Raw genomic sequence first — 25,810 nt, forward strand, 5'->3', positions numbered from 1 at the left:
ACTTCCAGTCCCAGGGCCAGGGTGCACGGGCAAGGGTGGCTACTAAAGGGCAGGCTTGTCTCGGCCTTCACCGTGGTTCAGCTGCCGCCAAGGAGGTCTCAGCAAAGGAGTTGGAGGTCGCAGTGGGAGTGTAGTTGGGAAGATCATTGAAGGGACTTTTGGGGATCGACCAATCGAGGGGAGGCCCATCTCAGAGACAGGGAGAGACAAACTTGGAGCCATGGGGAGTGACATACAAAATTTTATTCTTTCTTTATTATTATTATTATTATTATTTATTTCTTATGTGCACAAAAGAAAAAGAATGAAAACGAACCGACGCGCTGAAAGTGGCCGGGGAGACCAGAACCGTCCGGGGACCTTTTAGCAGGTTAGGCCTGGGCCTGGGTCTGGGGCCTCTGCCCGGCCAGCCCCACAGGACTGGGATGGGTCGGACCTCGGGGCCCTTGCCGCCCCGTTCGGGCCACTGGGGGCCTGGCTGGGTGCCGGGTTCCCTTAAACGATTCTCTTTTCTCTTTTTCCTTTTCAAATAAAAAAGGCTCGAAGGGGAGAGAGATCTGGGCGAGGACTCCAAGCCTTTTCGGATTTGTTCAAGGATTTTTATTTATTTATTTTCACTTTTATTGACGTTGTTTCTGTTATTTCGAGTCGTCACGATCCACGGGTGAGGAGACATGCAGGGCGCATCGCCACTACCGAAAGAGCAACTACGGGGTGGGGCGGGGCGGGGCGGCCCGGCCTTTGGCCGCACGGGGCGACCGGGGCACGGCCGCGTAGGGGCGAGCCGGGGGCTGGAACTGCCACTTCGGATCTAGCCTGCGGAGACAGGGCGGCCGGGCCAGGGCTGGGAAGAGAGGCCGAGGAAGGAACAGAGACAGACAGACGAGGGCGACAGAGACGGAGAGAGACAGAGCGGGAGAGAAGCGGAGAGGAGAGAGGGGCAGAGGGAGAGAGGGGCAGGGAGGAAAAAGCGAAAACACGGAATTACAGAGAAAGAGCCAACAAAACAGGCCAGAGGAGTCCACAGGACCATGTTCGTCATTTTGCATAGAGATTTCTTTTCTTTCGTAATTTTTTTGTAACATAAAAAATGCCCCCCTCCCCCAGGACGTGCTGTGCTTTAATGGGCGTGTAGCTGTGTTCCCCCCTCCCCCCCAGCGAGCGGCGACTCTCACAGCACAGACAGCGGGGCCTATCTACAGGCAGGGCCGGCGGGCGATAAGGACTCTATGGGGCCGGGCGGGACAGGGCGGAGGGGGAGGGGTTATGTACACTGGGGTTCGCCTTCACACAACACACACCATCTTTCCACAAAGCAGCAGCCTGGTGGCCTTTTGTGTTGTTTTGTTCCTTTTTGCAAAGACCATCATATTAAATAAATGTAGACTTTTTGTGGTTCTGTTCAGTTCCTGCCGGAGGAGGAGGCTGGGAGGGGGTGGGAGGAGTGGAGTGGGCAGCCCCCCACTTCCACCCCGCAGCAGCTCAGACGCCAGCTCAGAACCGGTTCTTACCACCGGCAGATTGAGAGTCTGTGTCGCGGGAGGGGGAATCAAGTAACTGCTGGAGGAAGATCCCAGTCCGCAGCCTTTGGAAACTGGTCCTGCGGCGGTCCCGGAAGAGCATCCGATGGGACTGCGAGTCAGGGAGGAGGATGCAGGGCGTCGAGGGACGGGCGAAGGACGGGCAGGAGGGGAAACTGGGAGACCAGCAGGTGGAAGAGACGGTGAGGTAGGGGCAAGGCAGGGCTGAGAGCTGGTCTCGCAGCAGGAGGTTCCGGGCCCTGGGGAACTAGGCAGTCCAGGCGGAGCAGTGAAGAGCCGAGAGTCCAGCTCTGTCTGTGCGGGACCCCCCGCTCCTGGGGTCCCAACGTTGGAAAGACCTGACGACCCCAAAGCCCGTTCCTAGAGCCGGACCCCCACTCCCTCATTCCACCTTCTGCGGCAGGGCACACCCGGAAGGCGAGGGCAGTCCGGCTGGCACTGGGGGTAAAGAATTTTCCCCAAGGATTCGGCAGCGAGCTCTTCCTACTTCAGCAGAAAGTCGTTTTGTTCTTAATCTCCTTGGCCCAGCCCCTCCAGCGAAGCCTCCCCGCGCCCGAGCGTCCGAAGCGGGTGCCTGGGGCTGGGCCGCGCTGCGGTCCGCGCTGATTGTGTGTCACAGAAACTTGCGGCGCGCGCCGGCTGGTCGCGCCCGAGTCCGGCCGGGTGGCTGGCGGGCTTCGGGGCTGGCTCGGTAGAGGCCGGGGCGAGCTGGGCCGAGTCGGCCTAGCGGCGCCGCGCAGTCTAGGCAGGCGGGGAGGGGAGGCGGGCGGGGTTGGAGGCGGTGAGCCCGGGCCTGAGGGTCCCGCCCGCGGCTCCACCCGTCCTGTCCGGCCTTCGAGGGGGTGATGTGAAGGGTTGCGGGTGTCCTGGGATGGGGTGAGGCTGGGGCGGTGGCTGGGAGGCATCGCGTCGCGTCGGTCCTCCCTCCCTCCGGGGTGGGGTCAGACGGGGACGATGTGGAGGCCGAAGCTGTCGGCCTGAAGCTTGATGTGGTCCCCGCGGTAACTAGTGGCGGTCATAGGCAGCGGCAGCAGCGGCAGGGGCGGAGCCCCGGGGGGCGGCACTATAATAATAAGGGGAACCTGGAAGTTAACACAGGAGAAGAATGGGCTGGGTGAGAGGACAAACAGGAGAACAAAAAAGGAAAGAAAAGCAAAGAAAAGACCTCCCCTGGCTGGGGTCCAGCGGGATCCGGACTGGGAGACCTTGGCTGGGCGGTGGAGCCAGTTGCCCTGGAGAATAGTTGCGTTCACGGGGCATGAGAGGGACCCGATCCGGTGAAGCCCGGCTGCGCACCCTCCAGGGGATCCGAGGGCGAGGGCGGCGCAGAGCCTTCGAGCGACCAGGGAGGGGACGGGAGGGCAGGAGGTGCGGGCGTCCTCAAGGGGTCCCCGGGCCTCAGTACTGCACTAGCAAACCTGTCCCCCTGGCCCAGCCGGGCCCCCAGAGGTCGGGTCGCCGGTAGTGGGACCGTGTCCAGAAGCCGCGCGGCAGCGCTGAGCCGCCGGCCAGGCAGGTGGCGTACTCACTTAGTAAGGCGGGGTTGCTGAATCTCCAAGCCTCGTTGTAGGCCGTGTACTGGGGGTGGCTGTACGGGTTGCCGGAGAACTCGCTCCCTGCGGGAGGGTCGGGGAGTGGGGATCAGACGCGTGCACGCCGGAGCGGACCCCACGAGTCCGGCCGGTGGCTTCTCCGCCCGCTCCTCCCTCCGGGTCTCAGGCGCAGGTGTCGCGGGCAGGGTAATAGCCTGGCGGTTGGGCCGGGCGGAGGTGGGGCGATCACCGCGTCCGCGTGGGGAGAGCCCGGGCAGGCGGGAGGCACCGACGCGCTCGCACACCCACGGGTGGACCCTGTGGGCCAGTGCCCGCCCGGGGCTTCCCAGCGGAGGCGCTCGCGGCCACCCACGAAGGCTTTGTACTGGGGCGCGTCCACCCTGTCGCACTGGGGGCCAGGGCCTTTATAGAGGCCACTCCGGTTCTAGGAGGCATGGCCCCCAATGGGCGGAAATGGGGATGGGGGACAGTGGCGAAGAAAGGCCTTCGGGACACTTTTCTCCCAGAAAGTCCTATGAATGGCATCAATGCGCGGTGCCAACACAAGAGGTGGGGGCTCTGTTGGGAGACACCGCCCTCCCGCTTTTCCCTCAAGAGGCTGGATGCGTGGGCTACGCGGCAGGGGATGGAGGCGGCAGGAAGCAGGTGAACTGCCCGCTGGTCTGCGAGCGGTGAGCAGAGGGCCCGTGGGTTGGGAGCCGTCGGAAGCTGCCTCCCTCCCTCTGCGGGAGAAAGGCCAGGCCTCCAGGTTTCCCCCTCGCCCTTTCTCCTGTGTGATGACCCCAGACTGTTTACAGTGATCCCTAACCGCGGGTTAAGTAGAGGAGAAGGGGCCCCTCTTTGAGAGGGAGCTGGGGTGGGGGTGGGGGATGCAGCCACTGGAAAGCCTGTTTATTGACGAGGAGGGAAAGCATGCGTGCAGCAGGATAATGAGCTTCTGAGCTCAACTGTGACCAAGAGGAACTGAGCTATCTCCTTCCCCATCGCTAATGAAACAAGTGTAATTTCCTCATCAGCACTAGATTCTGTTTAACGACTCCCCCCTCGCCACCACGAGCTCTCTGCAGCTCCCCTCTTCCCCACCTCCCTGCAGACTCCCTGCCCCCACCTCCCCACTCTTCCCTCACCCCCACCTCTTTAAAACCTCCTCCACCCCCCACCTGCTCATTGCTGGGAGCTTCTCCCTAAAATCTCCTTGCCCCCCAATAAGGCTTCTACTTCCCTTCCCCTAAATCTGGGCAGGAATCCCTTTACCCACACCTCTAACTCCCTTCAGCCCCTAGTCTATAAGACCCAGCAGCAATCTCCCTTTTTGCCACTGTCCCACCCCAAGCTCTGCTTACCCATGGTTATCCCTAAATGTCCCTGGATGGATGGGGCCAACCACTCTCTTCTATCCTCCCCCTTCCCCATGCCAATGAGAGTTGAACTTCAGGGAAAGGCCATATAGAGGGCGACCAGAGGGAGTGAGTTGCTGGCTGAATGAGTCTAACCCTTCTTAAGACAAGAGTGTTTTGGTGTTTGTGCACATAGGAACTTCAGCTCTCTTTGGCTTCAAGCCCCTGCTCGCAATCTGGGGATTGGGGATGGGTATAGTACAACCTCCAGCTGCAGTCACCAGACGTTAAATAGAGCCTCTGCCTCTCTGATCCAAACAACCCAAACCCAACTCCTCTGATGATCAGGGATGGGTCAGAGCCCCAGGGGAGCAATGGAAGGCTTGGTGCCTCTGAAGAGGTATAGGGGTGTTCTAGCTTGTCTCGCTGCAGTGAGTCTCCCTGGTTCCTGCCGCAGCCTGACCTCCATTCCTCTTAGGGACTAGCTCCCTCTTGCCTCTGGTTTGGGGTTGGTTCTCAACATTGGTCTTCCCTTGTGTCTTGGTGTGGACCAGGGTGGCTTTGTCTGAGTGACTGACATGCCCCTGGAAATGGTTCTTGGCTCCAAGTTTCCATGGAAACCCGGGCAGGCTCTTCCAAGCAGTGTCAGCTGGCTGGGGTGGGCTGAGCACTGAGGGTGGAGCTGAGGCTGAGTGCTCCTCGGGCACAGACTTGGGTGGGTGGGCGCTGTGGAGGGGCCATGACATACAGTGGGTTGCACACAAGGGGGCACTTCTGAAAGCTTCCTCCCCGGCTTGCTCATGAGGGAGGATGAGGGACCAACTGCAGCCTCTAGGGAGAGAGAGGGACAGAATAGCAGTGGTTTGCAGGGAGGGGACGTTGGGTCTCCCCCCACCCCAGCCTCAGACTACAGACCATTCAGCAGCTCACCCACAATTTAGTTCCCCCCACCTAGATTAGGCAGCTGCAGCATTGTCACCTACCAGGCACCATTCCTGCCAGGGTGGAGGTGGGGTAGCTTCCCTGGCCAGTGGGGGGCACGTGAGGGGGGTAACCAGGCAGAGTGGTGCTCGCCATGTCACGACCTGGAAAAACACAAAGGGGAAGGAGTGAGGCCTGGAAGAAAGGGGCCTGCCTCTACTCACACCAGGGTACTGCATGGAGAGGAAACTCTTGGAGAGGAAAGAGCTCTGTGCAGACGTGTGGGGGTACGTGTGCCGGTCTGCACCTGAATGCGCAAGTCTGAGTGTGCCTTTGCATGTGTCTAAGCTAAATATCTATGATCAGCTGTGTGTATGCATCTCTGTTTTGTGTAGCTCTTTGTGTCTCTCCCTGTGCATTTGTGTGTGTGTATATGTGTGCGTGTGTGTGTGTGTGTGTGTATTTGCCTTTGCCTGTGTCTCTGTGCATTCCAAACCCAGATGGAGATGGGAGGGAGATGACCTGGTTTTACTCCTCCTTTTCAGCAAGATATTCAGCCGTGGTCTCTCCAGTAGCCAAAGGGAGCTCTATCATCTTGCTTATCTTTCCTCTCCCTAATACCCCATCTTTCCTTCAGGCTTGGAGGACACCCCACCATCACCCCTACAGGGACTGATGGCTATTCCTTGTCCTCTCCAAGTGGAGCTGCAGGTGCTGGGCCTGGCAGGTATGGAGAGCAGGGGGCCAGCCAGTGTACTATTTTGCTGTTAGTGTTTATGGCATTTACATGATAGAAAACCACCCTGAAGTGAATCAGGAGCTTTGAGCCAACAGTGCAAGTGGACCAGATAAAGTTCCAATGAGTAAAATCTGCTCCCCCACCAGCTGCTGGACTTCTGTCCCTGGAGGGTTCTCCAGCTAGAGCCTGCAGGGTGGGAGACAAAGCGAGTCAAGATGGGAGTGCTACCCCTGGTCCACAGACATGTCCTCTGGGACACAGCTGCACATGACTGGGCTCCCTTCCTTGCCTGCACCCTCCATTGCTATGAAGGGGTCACCACCTCCCTTTGCAATTTAGCATTTTCTGATCTCTAATAATAATTTGCTTTCTCCCCTCTGCTATAATCCCTTTATCCTCTCCTGGACCTCCTGGAACCCCCTTAACCCCTCCAGATTCCCCTTATCCTCCTCACTAGCCAATGCCACTCTACCACTCTAATGCCTCTGTCCATCCTTGGGAAGGCAAGGCATGGCTGGAGAAAGTCACAAAACTATGCATATCCAGGCCCGTTCACTTTCTTTTCATCAGCTGGACCGTAGTCATTAGTCTCCCAAAGGCTATTCCAAAACATCTCTCTCTCTCTTTGCTACACTCCCGTTGAAGATGGCCTCACCTCCCTGCATTCCAGAGATGTATGAGTTTCCTCACCCCTACCTTGACACATCTGAGTGATCCATCCTTCCCTAGCTATACAGAGCTACAGCTCAGGTTTTTGCATTTCTAGCACCCTGCTGAACATTTTCCTTAGCTGTCCCTCTGTCACCTCAAACCTAACTGGAATACAAACAGATTCATCTTCCCTCCGTCGGTTCTTATGATCTTGAAGATCATAAGACCAAAAACTTTGGAGTCCTTCTTGACATAGCCTTCTTCCTCCCATTCTAGATAAAGTCAGTCACCAAGTATTGTCAATTCTCCTTGGCAATGTCTGTTACATCTGCTCCATTTCCATTTCTTCCACCACCTTCATAGCTCAGCTTTTAAGCACCTTCTTTTTGCCACACAGTATTTTTGCTTGCATTCCCTGCCTCCACATTCTTCCCCTCCTGTCTATCCTAAATGTGGCTGCTTGGCTAGTCCTCATGAAACATTGCTTTCATCACACCACTTCCCTTGTAAAAACCATCACTGATTCCCCGTAGTCTATAGTTTGAAATGAAACTCTGTGGCTTTTAAAGCTGCTAAGGTACTCTCTCCACCCCACTTAAGATTCTCACCCCTCCTGGTTTAGTTTGACTGTTTTTATTGGCTTGTGTGATGTGAACCCCCTATGCTTTTGCCATGACCTTTTCTTCTTCCTTGTCATTTTCCTCTCCTTCCCCCTGAAGTCTTAAAATCCCTACCCTTCTACCCACCAGGGAAATTTCTCTCTTCCAAACTTCCACAGCATCTGTGCTGCATGGTTTACCATGCCATTATATATCATAATGCATCAGCCCTGATGTTTCATATCATAGCTTGCTTCTTCAAACAGATCATAAGCAACCTGAGGGCAGGACCCTGTCTTCTGCTTTATCCTGCATAGTTGAGAACATGGTAGATGCTCAATAAACACTTGTTGATTAATCCTCCATCAGTCTATTGCACTTAACAGCCAATTCCTGATGGGTTATAATTTTTTTATTGTTTCATGTATATTGGTCTCCTTAAAGAAGTAAAGGCTGGGATAAAATGTAAATATTAGAATATGCTTTTTCTTTAAAAAACAATTTAAACAATAGATTATGATTTTTATAAGCTGATGAGAAGTTTACAGTGAGGGACTCATACATTGTGACTTTATCATGCAATAGAATGATTTTCCTCTATACCTGTCTAATATAGCCAATATCTTACATTTCCTAAAACTCGAGAACAAGCAGAGTAGAACTGCCAAACACGAGATCAGTTTTGACTCCTAGAGAGACAGAAGAAAGGATTTGTGTTTGCCTTGATGTGGGTTTTCTTTTATTGACTTCTGTTGTCAATGAAAGCTACACTCCTCCTGACTGTCTCTTAGTGGAATGGACCTGAAGTAGACAATGACAGCAATATCAAAATCAATTCCTAGAGAGATTAATAATATGGCACTTATTGGTCAAAAAAGGCCCAGGACAGGATCGAGTAAGGGATGATGCAGGGATTTGGAAGCTAAACAGATAAAGAAACCTAATTCCTCCTTCCCTGTCATCATAAAGTCTGCAAAGCAGCCAGGAAAAGGGGTGTGCCTCTTTCTTAATAAATAGGAATTTAAATGCATCTGAATTCTGGTTTTCAGTTGCATGATTCCCACAACCTGTCACCATGAATTCCTTATAATCTAAGGTTTTGTCACAAAATCTCCTACCTCATTTCAGGAGGAAGGAAGAAAGGCTGGATGACTAGAAACATGTTTCCGGCTAACCTGGATGCAGTCTTATCAGAAAGTTTTATTTCCACTGGCTTTCTCTCTTACAAAATGGCAGCTTCCCTCAGGTAGGAACTTTCGCATGCTGAAAGTCACCCACTGGACAGTTGATTGAAAGGCACATTGCCAAATTCTATTTAGAAAACTGAAGCTGGGCAGTGCCACGTAGAAATTTTAAAAATGTGAAAGAAGAGTCCCAAGACTAGGAAAAAGCAGGCAAGCTTCCTTGTGTTTTGCATACAGCTGTGCACCTGCTGCTGCGGAGTCTATAACACCAGTATCACCACAAAGAGGTACCCTGTTAAGGACCCCTGAGCCACCAACAGTGCTGGCCACTGCATACAAAGCACTCTCAATTGCTTCATTAGCACACAGGTGACACCTAAATAACAGAAAAAATTGACCAAACTCTTGCCAGAGCCATATATTTTTCTGGAACACCATTGTCAATAATGGAAAACACATACTGCAGGAAGTTTTCAAATTACTAAGACCGTCATACCATTTGCCCAGCAGCATTCTTTGAGCAAGCCTCTTTTAGTGAAAGAATATGAATGGGTAATGGAATCTGTGCAAGCAAGAATCGACAGAGCACTGGGCCTTGCTGTACTATACATGGGTGGAAAAATAGGAGTGCAGACAGACTCTAAAACTGTACAACAGCACAGCCACCTCCGTTATACCAACAAGCAAAAGCACAGAAAAAGGAGAAAACAGCTATGTGACAGAATACATCAGTTATAAAATACGTGCCACCCAACAGAAAGCAGTAGAGGATTTTCGTTGCTCACTGACAATGGCCAGTAACATAAAAACAGCATCAGAAATTATAAATGACAAAAACCCACATACTATTACAAGAGGATGGGCATTTCATGTTGGACACTTGCTTTCCAAGGTTACAAAGTTGTTTTTTGTTTTTCGTTTTTTGAGATGAAGTCTTGCTCTATCGCCCAGGCTGGAGTGCAGTGGCGCGATCTTGGCTCACTGCAACCTCCGCCTCCTGGGTTCAGGTGATTCTCATGCCTCAGCCTGTAGCTGGGACTACAGGTGTGTGCCACCATGCCTGTCTAATTTTTGTATTTTTAGTAGAGACAGGGTTTCACCATGTTAGCGAGGCTGGTCTCGAACTCCTGACCTCAAGTGATCCGCCTGCCTCGGCCTCCCAAAGTGCTGGGATTACAGGCGTGAGACACCGCGCCTGACCAAGGTTACAAAGTTTTTAAAGATGAAGAGCCTTCCAGATGATGAGGTAACTTCCTTGTTTCAAGGGTGAGACAATGAAGGCACAAAGATGCATCATGGTTTTACCATGACTACACAGCTAATAAATGATAGAGCCAAAATTTGAAGCCATGTTTATACCACACTGCCTTTTAATAACATGAAGCCAGATACTCCCCAAAAGAGCCAAAGAAAAGGAAAAGAAGTCATCTGACAAACAAAAATCTCATATCGTCATGGTTGTTGATAAAAAAGGACGCAGAGAACAAAATCCCGACGCCAAAAGTCTGTAATAAAACTCCATGGGGTGGACTATTAATTTCCTGCGAGAGTTTTCTGAAAAACAAAGAGGGTCTTCAAGAAACAGTGGTAGTGGAGAATCTTAAAGTCCCCAGAAGTGTTCAAAGCACTGTACTTGATGAGGATATCTTCTCAGTTCAACTGCAGAAGTCCCTGAAGATGCTACAGCCAATTTCTACAGCAATCACTATATCTGCATCACAGTGCACTTTTGTCAGACATTCCTTACCAAATGGGCCAGATCAAATCAACTGTTTTGGAGAATCTAAGTGCAGCTCCTCTTACAAGTACAGAGAAAAGCAAAGTGAAAGCCTTTATTAAGAAAGTTAAAAAATTGTAGTCATCAGGTAATTTGCGCTACTTTCACTATCAGGTCTAAGATTCAAGGTCAGAGCTGTGTTTCTACTTGTGCCAGGACTAGCTAGCATTCATTGAGCACCTACTATATGCTAGGCAGTGTCCTTCGTATTTTATATGATGTATTATCTCATTTAATCTTCATATCAACCCTATGATGTTGATATTTTATTTTTATTTTTATTGAGACAGGGTCTTGCTCTCATCAGCCAGGCTGGAGTGCAGTGGCACGATCTTGGCTCACTGCAACTTCCGCTTCCCAGGTTCAAGTGATTATCCTGCCTCAGCCTCCCAAGTAGCTGAGATTACAGGCACCTGCCACCATGCCTGGCTAACTTTTGTATTTTTTAGTAGAGACGGGGTTTCACTATGTTGGCCAGGCTGGTCTCCAACTCCTGCTCTCAGGTGCTCCGCCTGTCTCAGCCTCCCAAAGTGCTGGGATTACAGTCGTGAGCCACCAGGCCCAGCTGTTGATATGTTTTTAACCTCCCACACTTTTTTTTTTTTTTTTTTTGAGACAGAGTCTTGCTCTGCCTCCCAGGCTGGCGTGCAGTGGTGTAATCTCCACTCACTGCAACCTCTGCCTCCCAGGTTTAAGCGATTCTCCTGCCTTAGCCTCCCAAGTAGCTGGGAGTACAAATGCCTGCCACTGCGCCCAGCTAACTTTTGTATTTTTTAGTAGAGACACGAGGTTTTGCCATGTTGACCAGGCTGGTCTCGAACCTCAGGTGATCCACCCACCTCAGCCTCCCAAAGTGCTGGGATTACAGGTGTGAGCCACCACGCCTGGCCTTTAATCCCCAGTCTATAGATGAGAAATAAACTCAGAAGGGCCAAGTATAATGTCCAAGATTTCACTGCTAGTAGATGGCAGAAACTGGATTACAGAACAGGCTGTATACTTGGGAACTGATCCTGGAATGATATTATTCTCAAATAGTGCAGACCCAGAAAACAGACAGATGTTTGGTCCAGGAAAGTAATATGGGATCATGCTAAGTGAATCTTTCCTATAACAGAACATCTTGTCACTTCTTGTTTCTTATGTTTCAATTTCTTCCACTTTTTTACAGTGGTGGTTTTAAATTGGGGTTAACTGATCCCTTAGGAACCCATAGATCACTTCAAGGGGTCTATATAAATCTATATATAAGATGTTATAGACATTATATATCTGTATCTTTCTGTGTAGATGGTATATGACTTTTATCATATTCTCAAAAAATATGGCTTAAAGATTAATTAGCACTCTTTATATAAAAAAAAAAAAACAAAAGAGCCCCGTTGTTTAGCGTAAGACACTGATTTGTTTGCAACTACTTGAATTGTATCAATAAACAAGATGATACAAAGCACAGCAAAATAGCATGTGAAGTAGCAGGGAGGTTTATCTCAAGTCAAGGAAAATGTCAGCATTCAGAAGATCAAGGAAATAAAAAGGACGCCATGAAAGAAGCAGAAACTGCTGCTCATGATGGCTCAGATGAGACTTATTAGACATAGATTTATACAGCAAAAGTTCTATTGAGGAGTTCGGAGATGCTTTTCCTCAGCATCTTTCTCTGAAAATAAGCACTTTTGCTACCCACTTGACACTGTGGAGGACCCTAAGGCCAGAAAACATAACTCTTGTTTTACTACCCTATCCTCAAGTTCTGTCTGCTTCTCATAAGGTAGCAAAAATGAAGACATTAGATTTCTTCAAGGCTGGCAGTCTGTGCCTGCATTTGACATAGGCATTTATAATACTTACAGGAATACACAGTTATTAAATTTGTAATTGCTGCCTAAATATATAAATGCATAATTGGTATTTACTATAACAATTATGAGCACCTTATGACCAATTCAACTTACATCTATTACACTAAAGGAACAAACTTTAAATCCACACAAGATGTTTTAAAAGGAGAGGAAAAGAATTATCTACATATTTCCTTTCATTTCTTATTTCCCAAGCTTCCAAATCCTCCCAGGATTTGATTTATCCTCTGGGGCAGAAGGGACTATGGGACGGCCCACAGCCCCAGGCTCTGCCTCAGCCCCATACCCTACCCGAGGCTTGCCTTCTCCAGGTTCCAGCAGAGGGGACAGTGCCTACAACTCAGGGTGGCTGCTCTTCCAGCTGATCTCAGCTCCCACTGACACCATGAGTCCCTGGTCACTGGTGTGTCCTAGGCAGGGATGTTACCCAGATCTGCAGGGGCTTAGTGAGGTCTACACCTTGACAGCCAACTGGCCGGACACAACCAGTCATGCTGTTTCCATTCCTTCTCCTAGCACCCTGCCCTCCTCTGAGGTGTGTAGCCTATTGGCTCAGGGCCTCACATGAGGCGGTTTCCTTCTAATTCAGCTGGACCATGGATGGAAATGCAGCTTCAGCATCCTAGGATAACACTAGGGAGTGTTGGGGAGAATCACACTTTCAAAGGGCTGAAAAGGAACTTGGCTATCTTCTAGTCCAACTCCCTCATTTTACAGAGGAGGAAACTGAGGCTCAGTCCTCTTCCCAGTTCACGTCCCTACGTTGACTTCTCTGGCTCCATGAGCAAATCACAAATGAAGATTGGAGTTGGGCAGGGGCTGGCACTCAAGAGGTTGGGCCCAGGCTCACAGATGGGCTCAGAGCATGAGAGACCCTCATGCTGGGTGGGCAGAGGTTAAGCCTGTTTGCACAGTCTTCTGATACTCCAGGCCTCCCAGTTCCTCTCTGGCTTTATTTTGTGCTCTGAGAGCACTGAATTGTCAGCTCTAATCCTTCCGAAAGCACAGTGTTTTTCAGGCGCTCTGTGTAAGTGAAACCCTAATCCCAAGGAAAACGGCCACTTAAGCCTCTGCAGCATTAGGCTGTTCTCCAAGCCCTGCAGGATTTCCTCCTTCCCTGCCTGCGAGCCCAGCCACCACCACCACCGGGCAGAAGAGGGGAGGATTCAGGCTGAAGGCACGCAAAGCCCTCTCAGAAGTGACAATAGTGACGGGGCCTGTCTCCCAAAGCTCAGGGTTGCAAAAGCACTGGCTTGTTTGTCCTGAGGCTACAGCTAATTGTGGAGGTGGAAGGGATTCTGGCTACCTGGGAAAGGAGTGGGGGGTCTTCCTGTCACCTTGGAGGTGGCCGGCCCTCTGGGGGAAACAGGTTTTCAGGTCTTGCCTAGGTGACTTTGAGGCCACTGGGACATTTCTGAGCCCTTGGTACCAATACATACCTGTTTCATTGGGACAGCAGTCTTTAGGATTTCTGGTCATTCAAAAATGTTGGGTTGACTGACCTTACTTTTACTTAGCCAACATTTTCTTCTTAAAAAGTACCAAATAATGGACTAAAAAGCTTAGTGCTGGGAGATCCCTTTTTTGGAGAATTCCCCTGTGGGACACATCAAGCATCTAAATGACATTTACAGAAGCTGAAAGGGTCCCCGTAACCTAATGAATCGTAAAGCGGTGGCCAGTATTCTCAACTGGGCAATCCTTTATTGGCCTGAGCTGGCTATTGTTATGCACTTGATAGCAAGATCATTGATTTCTTAGAAAATATTTTGATTCAAATTCAGACTGGCTCCTTTCTCTCTCTCTGATCTCTAATGAACAAGTGAGGCCATCCTTGGAGGAAAAAGCATTCCATTTGGCATGTTCAGCCTTTTGGGCCTCACAGACAGAGGGAAGAGATGAAGGGAGGAGGTAAGAAGAAAGGTCCAAGGTTATGGGCCAAATTTGAGCTCAGCGTAGAAAACACCAGAACTATATCTTTGCTAAGATGCCCCAGACCCTTCCTACCTTTGTCACCCTCCCTACGATGCTCCTCCCTCTGCAGCCCCGTTCTCAGCCTGGGTACTTCTGCCATGGCACCCTTCTGGGGAGGGCAGCCCAGCAGCACAGGGTGGCTGGTAGGCAAAGACAAGGACATGGGATTGGGACCTGGGATTGAGGTGGCACAGCTTTTATTCTGGTCAAATTTGGCCTGACTCTGATCCCGAGAGTGGATTAGTGCCTCTTCTTTTCCATATTCATTACCTCTAGCAGTGGACTAGGAGGAAGGGAAAAAGAGGACTGATCCAATGACTCCCTAGGCTGCAGGCCCAGAGCAGCCACATATCTGTCAATGTCTCATTGCTATGGAAATGCCCGTGTAATTAAATCAGAGCTGAGGTTGGGGGCTGGAGGTCCTTGGGGATGTGGCTTGCAGACTCAGGGATGTTTGGAGGAGGCTAGCCTCTTTTCTTGGGACCCTCACAGCCTAAAGGAAGGGTCTAGGGCATGTGAGCACTGAGGAGCAGCCCTCTGGCTTGTTTTGGCCTCCACAGTAAAGGGCTCTCTGACTTGCCACATGTCTGAAGTTGTCCTAGCCCTCTCCTTTCAAGGAGAGGAACTGTGAGGTCTGTGCCCTAAATTCCTCTAGCTAATCAGGGGCTTTGAGCTGACAGACAAGACTAGGAGACTCCCAGCCTCCTTCAGAAACATTTCTCAGTCTTTATTGCACTCTCCTCCCCTAGGGGCTGGCCAAGGGCTAAGCTGTTTGTTTTATGGAGGGAAATGCAGTTGCATTGGAAGGGGGTTGTTAACTACAGGAAAGAGGCAGTTCCTGGAGGTCCTCAGGATGCCCTGAGTAGGAGGAGGAGGTTTCCCAGGGTCCACACCTCTATCTGCTAAAAGGCCACTTTGCTAACCATCTGAGATGTGGGCCAGGAGGCTGAGCTTCTGAGAGTTGGCAACCCTTTCTCAGAAGCTACACCCACACTGCTCACACTGGTCCCTGCTGCTGTCCAGCTGTGAACTTTGCCTCTCTGGCCTCCCCCACCTCTGCTCAAATAAGCCAGCTTCTGGGAGACCAGCTTCTTCTGCTCCCTCTTCCTGCCTTGGGCACTTCCCTCTTGGGCAGCATCTACATCTCTTCCTGGATCTTAGTTACAGCTTCCTTCAAAACTGCAGTCTTCAGGAATTAAGAGACATTTTTCCCGAGCTCTTGAATAAAACCACCTTCCCCCAACCAAGATGGGGAAGCTACTGAGGCTTCCCACCTGTCCCCACCCCACTGGGGAGAAAGGTACTGTCCCCATCTCTAACTCTCTAATGTTCAGACATTTTCCCAAAGAAAACATAAGATTTTCTGCTGAGGCTTAGCAGTCTGGGAGCCTGGATAAGCCTGGAACAGGCTCTACTTTCAGAGTTGCCTGAGGCTCAGCTCTTTCCATGCCTCCTGGACCCCAAAGCAATAATCTATAGGTGTGGTCCTCATTCTTTGCCCTTTTTGATCTCCATTATCTGACAATTTGGTGAGCAGTGGTGGGAAGGGACTAGGGGATCTGGATCTGTGATAAAGATACAACTGATACTTCCTTTGATCTTTTTTAGAATATTAAACATGCTGAGTTTACAGCGCTTTTGGACTATTCTATTGTCTTCAGTTCTTGGGGAATGTTAACTGTTCTGTTTATTACTTCTACTAACTTTCCCTTTTGGAAGTTTGTGTTCACATGAGATGTGTACTTTTTCTTAGTAAGCTCATCATTAGTGGTGGGTTTTCCTCCCACCCACCCTGTGGGAGTCCCACGTGCCCTGGATTATAGAATGTCTCTACAAAGAAGGTTTCTCATTGCTCCCGATGAGGTTTCAGAATGGGTAACTATCCTGGACAAATTTTTATGTAAGTTCCTGGCTTGGGTTTCCTGCGAGATACTCATGGTATAAATTTGGACTCTGATCTGGCATCAGGCTTGGGGTCTCCATGTCTCATGGTGACATTCCCTGTTGCCCCCTGCTTCCTTGTTTCCCTGGGCTACTGGGATGATGAGTGTATGTGTTTGCCTTTCAAGGACAATATGATCCCTGTTCTGTCCCTTGCTTTAAGCAGGATGATACTCAATTCTAGCTTCCTGATTCCCAAATTCACGTTCCCTGACTGGTGTGTTACAACCCCATCCTCTCCCAGTCGGCATCTCCCTCCAGTGTAATGTCAACAGCCTCTCCAATACTGATCTGGCTTTGAGTTCCCCTTGATTTCTAGCACCAAAGAATGAGGTTTGCTGCGTATTAACATTTTTGTTGTTATATTTTATTCAGTTATGTTTTGGTGAGTTTAGCCTGCCTGGGTCCCAGACATCAATCTCCTTCCTCCTTTACCTCTCTGTGACTAAAACAAGGGCGATGACAGCTGCACTTGCCCAAGGCTCTGCCAGTGTGTGGCAGCAATGCCCACTAGAGGCCAGTGAAGCCTGCTCGGTGCAGTGGCTCCAGGGACTGGTGTTTTGCCTAGTTTCTAGAGCAAGCTTGCCCAATCCACAGCCCGCAGGCCACATGCTGCTCAGGACAGCTTTGAATGTGGTCCAACGCAAATTCGTAAACTTTCATCAAACATTATGAGGTTTTTTACTTTTGTTTTTGTTTTTAGCTCACCAGCTCTCTTGGTGTTAGTGTATTTTATGTGTGACTCAAGTCATTTCTTCTCCTTCTAAAGTGGCCCAGCGAAGCCAAAAGATTGGCCAACCCTTTTCTAGAAGGCATGGAACTGTACAATCTCTGACTTCCCCCAGCACTGTCCCTTGCATATGGGCTCTCTCCTTCAGGGTGGACTCACACTGTGTCAAGGGACTCTCTCATGCTCAGAAACATCCCCAGTGACTTTGGGAATCCTGGAGTAAGTTCTCGTCTTCTCCTCCCAGATCAACATCACTGCCAGCATCTCGGCATGCTCCTCTGTCACTGCAGCCCCGGCCAGGCATGGGGAGGGAGGCAAGGTGAGAAAGCCATGGGGAACAGGGGCTATCTTTTCTACCAGGGAAGGGAGACTTTAAGGAATGAAGGCTCCAGCATGCAGCTGGAGCCAGAGTTCTCACTGCAGATGCTCTGACCCAGAGGGCCCTGGGATTACTGAGAGGTGGATGGCAGCCCCCTGGGGTCCTTTGGAGGGTCAAGAAGGTGGTGAAAGGTACCAGCCACAGCCATCCAACCTGAAAAAGCCTGGGGCCAGAATGCCCCTGACCCATTCTCTCATGTAGCTGGTCCCTTTTTCTTTATCACTTAGGAGAGACTCGGCTCCGTTCCAGACCAGCAGCCTAGAGCCGTGGGCTGGAGAGAAGAGATGCCGCTGAGCTAGAGCAGCCCAGCGGCGGAAGGGAAAGTGGGTGATAAATTTAAATAACCAGCTTGACTTGGCAGCTTGCTGAGTTGTGATGCAGTGAAATTAAAATCTCGGCAGAACTTGCAAACACTACCCAGCAAAATCAGTCTCTTTCCTTGGTTCCCTGATGGAAGGTGGGGAGGGGAGGCTACGGGGCTGAGCCCTAGCCTCTGGCAGCCACCCTTGCTTGCAATGTGATTAGCTGTGTCCTGGCCCACTGGGCCCCACTCTCCCCTGCACACAATAGTCCAGGTTCCTCTCTCAGTCCTGACCTTGTGGAATAGCTGCATCAAGTGGCTGGTGAAGTTTGAAATCAGCCTCCAGTGCCAGGAGGTGGCAGGAATCTCAATAAGGTCTGGCTTTTCAGGTTGGGCTAGGGCATTCCTTCATCCCCTAAGGTTTGCAGCCACAGCTGCCAGTCCTGGGAAAGAAGATGAGCAGGGTACCTGAGACGTGGAGGATGAAGAGGGCTCCTTGAACACCTTGGCACTCCTAAGTCAGGCTATGGGCACAGGGTTGACCTAACAGCTCCCTTACCTTTAGCACACACCTCCCCAGCATCACCTACCCACCTGAAAGAGCCTTCTTTCCTCTTCTCCCACCAAAGCCCTTAATATTTGCCAAAAAATAAGTTTTTAAAGACTCTTTGAGGGCAATGTCCACAAATATACTAAGGGCCTCTCTCAAATACCAGTTCTACCTGGAGCCTGGTTCTCATATATGCCAACATCTTTCTAGAAGAACTCACCCAAAGTCCACTCTCCTGTTTCTGTTCTTCTTGCATCACTGCTCACTACTACCCACAATATCCTGGCCTGAAGGCCAACACTCTGGACCCACTGCTGAGATGGCCCATGGAGTCTGAGCAATGCCCCATTGCTCACCTTGACAGTACCTCTAGCAAATTCTGTTTGTCCCCATAATAAACACATCATAAATCATTCATCTTTAATAGATTATGCAAATTAGAAGGACATAAAATCAACAAAGATCAATAACTGCAGCAGTTTAATTGCCAGCAAAAACAGTTTAAGAATGAGCATAATCTGCAGCTCTTTCTTGGGTAATGGCGCTATTAATCCAAACACTGGATCTTGGCCTAAGTGTGGAAAAATCATTCCCTACCCCATCCCCATCTTCCCTCCCCCACCTCTCCACACACTTCTCTCTTTTTGGTAATTTCCAGTTTCTGAGAGAGTTTCCCCGTCATTACCACTGGTGAACAGCTCCGAATGTTAATGGTTCTGCTTTTGTTACTCCTCGCTTGATTGAAATGTCGCATACAGATTGAGATGTTAGTGCTAACTTGCCACCTGGGAATGTCAAGCTGGGTCTGAAATGAACTTTTCTCACACTTGGATCCAGATGGATCAGCCGGAGATGTTCGCAGGCTGAGCTGGGACTGTTCCAGGGCCATGCGGGGGGAGGCGGGTGGGGGCTGCTCAAGGTGGAGGCACTTCTCTGCACCAGCCTCTGGGTCTCCTATGGCAGAAGCCCTACCCTGAAGATCCATATCTCCACCCCAGGAAGTGCTCGCCTTCTGGACTATGGCCTGAGCACTGGGCAGCAATGGGGTTAGAGAAGTCTCCCGGGTTCTCTTTGCCCAGTGCTTGGAGTGGCTATCTTTGGGAAGTGACCACTGTACCTCTGAGCAGGTCAGAAGAAAGGTGGCCTCTGCCTTGGGTCAGAATACCTAGCAGGTCAGAGAGCTTCCCAGCTGGGCAAAGAATGGCTCATGCTGAGGGCCATTCGGTCATGGGCTATGTCCTGGCCCAGCTAACCCAGCTAAGGTCATCACTCCCGAAAGCCCAGTCCAGGTCTCCAACACTTCCAGAACTCAACCTCTGACTCCCTAGCCAAAGATCTAGGCTGGAAACAGTTGTACCAGTACAGCCCCTTAGGGAGAGGCTGGGAAAGCTGACAGGGCTCTCCTAAACCCCCAGGTGGAAGCTGGGTGGCCACTGAGCCCAGCTCAGGCTCAAGTGCAGCTGCACTCAGACCAGCTCCCAGGCAGAACCAGGGCCCAGTCCTAGAGTGCGCTGTGCCTGTTCCCTGCCTTTGCTGCTGGCTGTGCAGCCCCGCTGCCGGGTCCCCAGGCCACCTCCGCTTGCCTCACTCTGCAGGTAACGCCTCAGTGTCTCCCAGTCCCCGCCGAGACCCTTCTCAATCATCCTGTCTCCCAAGGAACAAACGGCACATTGGCTTTAGTGTCTCCAGAATAATTAGGTGAATTTTAATAACACCTCAATGTATGTCTCTCCCACTTGGGCAGTCTCCTGGCCTGGAAACCCTTCTGCAGTGGTACACGCCTTCCACAGGCTGGAGCTCTGCGGCCTTCCCTGGACCCCACCTCCCCTTCCAAACTAACTGGCCCTGCTGCTCTTCATCTGTAGGGGTTCCTGGCCATGGCACCCCTAGCTCTGCATTTGATTGTGGGCCAACCCTGATCCTACCTGGCCTTGAAATCAAGCCTTGGTGTCAGTGACTTCTCTGGGAAGCAGGAGGAAGGCTGGAATAATTGTACTCATCTCAAACTCCACAGAGCTGGGTGCCATGCCCTCAAGCCCAAAGCCATGGTCACCCATGCTGTCTGGAGGGAGTGGGAAGCAGGTCCCCCAGGAGCCTTGCTGACACACATGTGGAGGCTAGACACTGGGTACCCATGCTCCACTCTCACCAGCCTGGCTTATTTGCCTTCTGCAGATGTCCTCACAAGAGGCTCATGATTCTGGGCAACTTGGGAGAGGGAAGAGAAACAGGCAAAGGGAGAGGTGAAGGACAGGAGGAAGAACTGGCAACAGCCCCTCCTAGCATCAGCCTTTCCAGGTTGAAGCCCACAGACACCCTGACCCCAGTTTTTTTCTCCCCACATCAGCACACACCTGTTCAGGAAGCACCCTAGTTTTAGAAGTCTCGTTCTTTCTGTAAATATCATGGCGGGGGATCTGCTTATCACACTGGGCCCCAGATGGCATGGGCTGAGGCACCCTCCACTGAACACGGTGCCCCCACCCTCCTGGAAGCCCCCTTACCAGTCACAACGGGGTATGTCTGCGTGCCTGACACGTTGCTGCCCAGCTCAGGGTTGGTGGATGCAGATAGACTCGACTTGACTTCATCAAGCCCAGGGGTCAGGGCTGGGAGGGAGTACTCATTCCCCTGGGAGGAGAGAGAAAAGTGACAGCTCTCTATTGATGCACACACACAGAAAGGGCTTGGTGTGCAGATGGGAAGGAGGAACGGGGAGCCCTCCCAGATGGGGTAGAAAGAGATGGTGGGACAGAGGGGAGATGCGAGGTGGGCGGGGGGCTTGGCGGATGATGGCAAGTTTTGTGTGGGTAGGAGCAGACCTGACTTGGTGAAACCGGAGGCGCAGCACCCTTTACACATTTTGGGCATTTATGCCAGCACCCTTTATGTTTCTGCATCTCCTGCCAAAGCACCCCCGAAGGTAGGGTGTAGTAGTGGGGATCCCCTTGTTGAGAGACATGGGATGTCGAGGAACCTTGGGGAGGAGGGGGAACCATGGCCTGACTGGCAGAACCAGTAGCTGGGGGAAGGGCCTAGTGGGGCCTTCAGCCTGGCACTGCCGGCTGCGCCGGTATGGGTGCCCCTTTTTTAAAAACAAACAATGACAGCCCCATGGGCCCCTCGCTCTTTGCCTGTGCACTGGGGTATGAAATTGGGGAGGGGGAGAGTCCACATGGCTAACAGAAGGGTAGGAGGGGGCCAGTCATTGACTCTGAAAGGGTGTCCTGCCCGAAACACTCGGGTAATTGCCTTTTTATTGTAGCCACGGCCAAGCCAGACCCCAGAGCTGGGCAGACCAGGAGCCTGCACAAAGCAGGAAAAGTTGCTCTGATTAATATTACGTTAAATTAAAACTGATTTTCTGCTCTTTCGGGTCCGTTTTTTTCCCTTCCGCTTCCTGGCCCCCCCCCCAGAGTACCCTCTCCCCTCCATGGCTGGACGGGATTGCCTCGTCATTTCCAATTCCTTCTCGTATTGATCTTCCTGTAGAAATCAGTTTTGTAATTAGCTGCAAATTAGGCCTTCTACTGGGGGTGAAGCTGCCCCCTGATTTATCACCAGAGTAATTCGCTGTGATCGGAGAGAAATTAAAATGAACTCAATTAGGCTTCGGATTTGCTTTATGGGCCCTGCTCCGAGTTTCAGGGGGAAAAATGACTGTGCTGGTGTTTAATAGTCTAATGAAAGTAAATAAAGGTTATTCATTGTAATACAGCCGGGGACTCAGGGAGGGTGCACCGAGCCGCCTGCCTCGGCCGGCTCCTCCTTTGTTGGTTTATGGCTCAGGGCACCTTAAAAAGACTTTTGATTTTTGTTTTATGAAGACAAACAGCTTATGGGATAAAAGGACGGGCGGGGAGAAAGGCGAGTGGCTGGGAGCTATTGGAGTCTTAGAGTGGAACTGTAGCGTGCGAGGCTGTGGGGCTGCACTGACGTGCATGTGTGGGAGCATGTGTGCGTGTGTGCAAGCACAGCAGTGCTGTGTTGTGCTGCGACTGTGGGCCTGGCCTGGGCTGCATGTGTAGCAGGGATGGGAGTGTGCCCCTGTGTGTAAGCGGGTGTGCTGGGGGCTCCACCCAGCGTATGTGGGTGGAGACATACGCTAGGGGTATGCTGAGCTGGTGATCTGGGGGCAGCACACACCCACTGGCTCCATGCAGCTACCGGGGCTAGCTGTGAGTACTGTGGGCTGTGGGTGAGGGAGCAGGTGGACAGTGGTGTGTGAGCACAGTACCTTGGGCTGTGGATGAGGGGAGCAGGTGGACGGTGGTGTGTGAGCACAGTACCGTGGGCTGTGGGTGAGGGGAGCAGGTGGACGGTGGTGTGTGAGCACAGTACTGTGGGCTGTGGGTGGAGTGTGAACACATGCACACCAGCACATGGAAAAGTTCGGAGGTGGTTTCTGCGTTGGGCGTTTTGCTGGTGTGTTGTATGCTGTGCCCCATGCTGTGTGTCCTGGGCTGCTCAGTGTCTGCAGAGAGTGTTGGGTGTAAGTGGTAAGCTGTCAGCCTACCTAGGGTTCCATCGAATGGCTGGCTTGGGGAGCAGGAGGCAGGCACAGGTGGGCTCTCCTGACACTGGGCAAGGAAAGCTCCCCAGGCTAGCATAGATTTTCTGTAGGACCTGAGGGGCTGTGGGCAAGGGACACAGCAAGAGGATGTTCCTGAGTACTCCATGCCAGAACCACGGAGAAGCAGAGCTAGAAGGGACTTGTCAAATGCTACATCCAAGCCCTTCATTCTATAGATGGGGAAATTGAGGCTCTGAACAGAGATGATTTACCCAAGGCCATACTCTTGCATCCAGAACTCATCATTTCTAATTACTATATACAGACCATAAAGATTTGTCTTAACGATACTATACTGTCTCATGTAAGCCTGTTCGCACTGCACACACACAGAACACATGTGTGTAACACATACAATGCCAGCTATGCACGTGGTGTTTGGTGAACAAGTTCTTGAGAGGCCTTGCTCTGCTGGTTCCTTTCTACTTCTGCAAGCAGAAAGCTCCCTCCTCACCTGTTCTGATTTGATGTGCTCTGATGCCTGGAAGACGTCAGGGTAGGAAGGACGCTCAAAGACCCGGTCCAAAGCTTCCAGCTGCTGCTGGGTGAAGGTGTCAGCTCGCAAGTGCTTCCGCAAACTGTCCACGCCACTCTGGGAATCTCCATTGGGGACTGAGCCCTCGGACACATCTGGAGAACACATGGACACTCAAGGCATTAGCGCCAGACCAGCAGAGGCACAGAAACAGTGCAGGGCAGAGAGGTGGGCACCCGGCCCTGGAGCTCTGCACCCCTATGGGACCCCCTACTCTCAGCCCTAGGCCAGTGGGGCTGACACCAGAGGGTGGCCCTGCCTCAGAGACCTGGCTGAGGAAGCCCAGGGAACAGAAGGACCTGAGGACCTGGTAAGAGACGGAGTGGTCACACTGTGGGGTCAGGAAGGATTAGCCAGAGGTGGAGCCAGCGGGCTTCCAGGAGCCAGCTCCCCAGGGCATGTCTCCCTGAACCACCCCCTGCCCCCAAACCAGGGCCAGCCTGGGGAAGAAAGAAGCTGGGTGTCTCAGACGGGCATTACTGAGCCTGTGGAGAATTGAACTCGGCTCCGAGATGAATTTCAGTTCCACTGATTCCAAGGGTTGAAAACCATCAAATTTCCAAGGCCGAGTGTAACCTGGAGACTGGGTGAAGTAATTAACTTCACCCTGAGGGAGGAGGGGCTCTGAGGCAGAGCTGAGGCACTCTGCTTGGGTTGGGCCAGGACCGAGGCCAGAGAGAAGCCAAGCGGGAGGAAAGAGGTGTCGCTACAGCAGCAAAGCTCCCACTTGGGCAGAGCCCACAGAAGGGCCCCCGTGGATGCCGCTGTGCCCCGGCCACCTTCTCGGCCTCTGTCTCCAACCTGGACCTGGGCTTAGGCCTCCTACAGGAGCCAGTTTCTTGGTCACCTGGTTCCTCCTGCAGGTCTCCAGAGGGAGCAGAGACTTGTCACACTGGTGCCCGCTCCCCCTAGGCTACAGGTCAGTCCTGTTTCCATGTCCCCTTTCCCCAGGCGTTCTCAGCCCTCCCCTATCCCTGCCTCCCGCCTCGGTTCCCTGGCATTTTCAAGGTGTACAGTAGGCAATGAGCCTGCTCTGCAGCCTCTCCCTTAACCCACACCTTGCAACTCCCCACAGTGGGGTTTCCCCCACAAACCCTATAACAACTTGGTCACTCCTGGGCTCCCCTCAGCCCATGACCAGTTGAAGAGCCTTGGGCCTGGGGCCAGCCCATGCCGGAGGCCCCAGGGTGTTCCTCTGGGACTGTTATATGTATCAGTTTATAGGTGATTATGCGATATGATATAATCAATATTGCATTATGTACAGTAACACCATACAGTATCATTCAGGAGACCATAGAAAATATTATATATTGATTAACTCAACCTGCAGCCATCCTCCCTTGCTGGCCTCCCAGACCGAGCGTGGGGTCTGCTTTCCTGATGTGACCTCTCATCTTCCCTCCATATCTATTCTGGAGGGAGTGGGAAAGCAAAGAAAGTACGTGCGCACGCGCGTGCACGCGTGTGTGTGTGTATGTGTGTGAGAGACAGAGAGAGAGAGAGAGAGAGAGAGAGAGAGAGAGAAGGAGAGACAGAAAGAGAGGGAGAAAGAGACAGAGATCAAGACCAGGACCACATCTGAAGCAGACAGACAGAGGCGGCTTCAATGGTATTTGTTCCCATGGACACAAAACTTGGTGGTTGTGGTTTTTCAGTGTAAGGCTCCGGAATCATTTCAGTCTTATGGGATGTGTGCATCAACATGTGAGTTGAAAATTGAAGTGTGGTAAATTTATTTTTCCCTTTTGTGTGAGTATTGTGTGTCTATGCATTTGTACACAAATAAACATCCAGATAAACAAGGGTCTGCGTGTGTTGAAATGAGAATGAGAAGCTTTCTGAAAAGAACTGTGTGTCTGTGTGTGATTGCATGAGGACCGTGAGGCCACATGCCCCATTTCTCCTGTGCCTGCTTCTTTTTTCAGGATGTGCCATCATCCTCATTTCACTCCCTGTAGCTATTTGCATGTCCTATTGTGTCTGATTCTCCCTTCCTGGAGCCCTCCTACCTTTTGGGGAAACCAGAGTCTCAGGGGTGAGGGAGGCATCAAGTGTCTTCATATATGGTTATTGCAGGGGCAGAGAGGGTGTATTTGTGAGCATGTGTTCACACATTATGTGTGTGCATGTGTGGCAGGACTCACCTCATGCCTCTGTGTAGATTTGTGTATATGCCTGTCTGTGTGTGGCTTGGCTCACTGTGTGTGTGTGTGTGTGTGTGTGTGTGTGTGTGTGTGTGTGCGCCTCTGTGTGTGGGGGGGGTGGTGGGGGGAGCTGAACTGAAGCTTTGTCCTCAGGTCACTGGCTGGAGGAGTCTCTTTGCCTTCATTTATTCAGGGGCCCTTCAGATCTTGACAAATCTGTCACTCTAAATTTGCGAGAGATTATGGTGCTCTCTCCCCGGCCCGCAGAGAGGTGATATATGATATCTGCTGCCCCTATTGATTGCCTGATCTGGTGGCAGAGGCCGGCGAAATGAACTTGAAATGAACATCATGCCTCAACTCATTGTGCGTATAATACACTACTTAATCCCACATTTTTCAGCCGCTATGGAATTCAATTGATCAATCATGTTCCACTGATAGTACTGTTTTAGGGGTTATTGCTGCTCCCTCCACTCACTGACCTTTTTATTTATTTATTTATTTATTTATTTA

At 51.4% G+C, this 25,810-nt stretch overlaps 1 protein-coding gene across 4 annotated transcripts in view; it reads right to left on the bottom strand.

Moving 5' to 3' along the window:
* Positions 1-228: 228 nt before the first annotated feature.
* PAX2 (paired box 2) overlaps positions 229-25,810 on the bottom strand; it is an 84,781-nt gene continuing 59,199 nt past the window's right edge. For 2 of the 4 annotated variants that reach the window (XM_030940036.1, XM_010356101.1), the window contains 5 exons: positions 23,067-23,242; positions 20,544-20,670; positions 5,415-5,516; positions 3,071-3,157; positions 229-2,623 (listed from right to left, as the gene is read on the bottom strand). In XM_030940036.1, the coding sequence (XP_030795896.1) occupies positions 2,547-2,623; positions 3,071-3,157; positions 5,415-5,516; positions 20,544-20,670; positions 23,067-23,242 (569 nt within the window). In that variant the 3' untranslated portion in view covers positions 229-2,546. Of the gene's footprint in view, positions 2,624-3,070; positions 3,158-5,179; positions 5,263-5,414; positions 5,517-20,543; positions 20,671-23,066; positions 23,243-25,810 lie in introns of all 4 variants that reach the window. The other 2 variants (XM_030940035.1, XM_030940034.1) reach the window with 2 other exon arrangements.

This window comes from Rhinopithecus roxellana, chromosome 11, assembly GCF_007565055.1.
Source record: "Rhinopithecus roxellana isolate Shanxi Qingling chromosome 11, ASM756505v1, whole genome shotgun sequence".
In the NCBI taxonomy this organism is placed as follows: Eukaryota; Metazoa; Chordata; class Mammalia; order Primates; family Cercopithecidae; genus Rhinopithecus; species Rhinopithecus roxellana.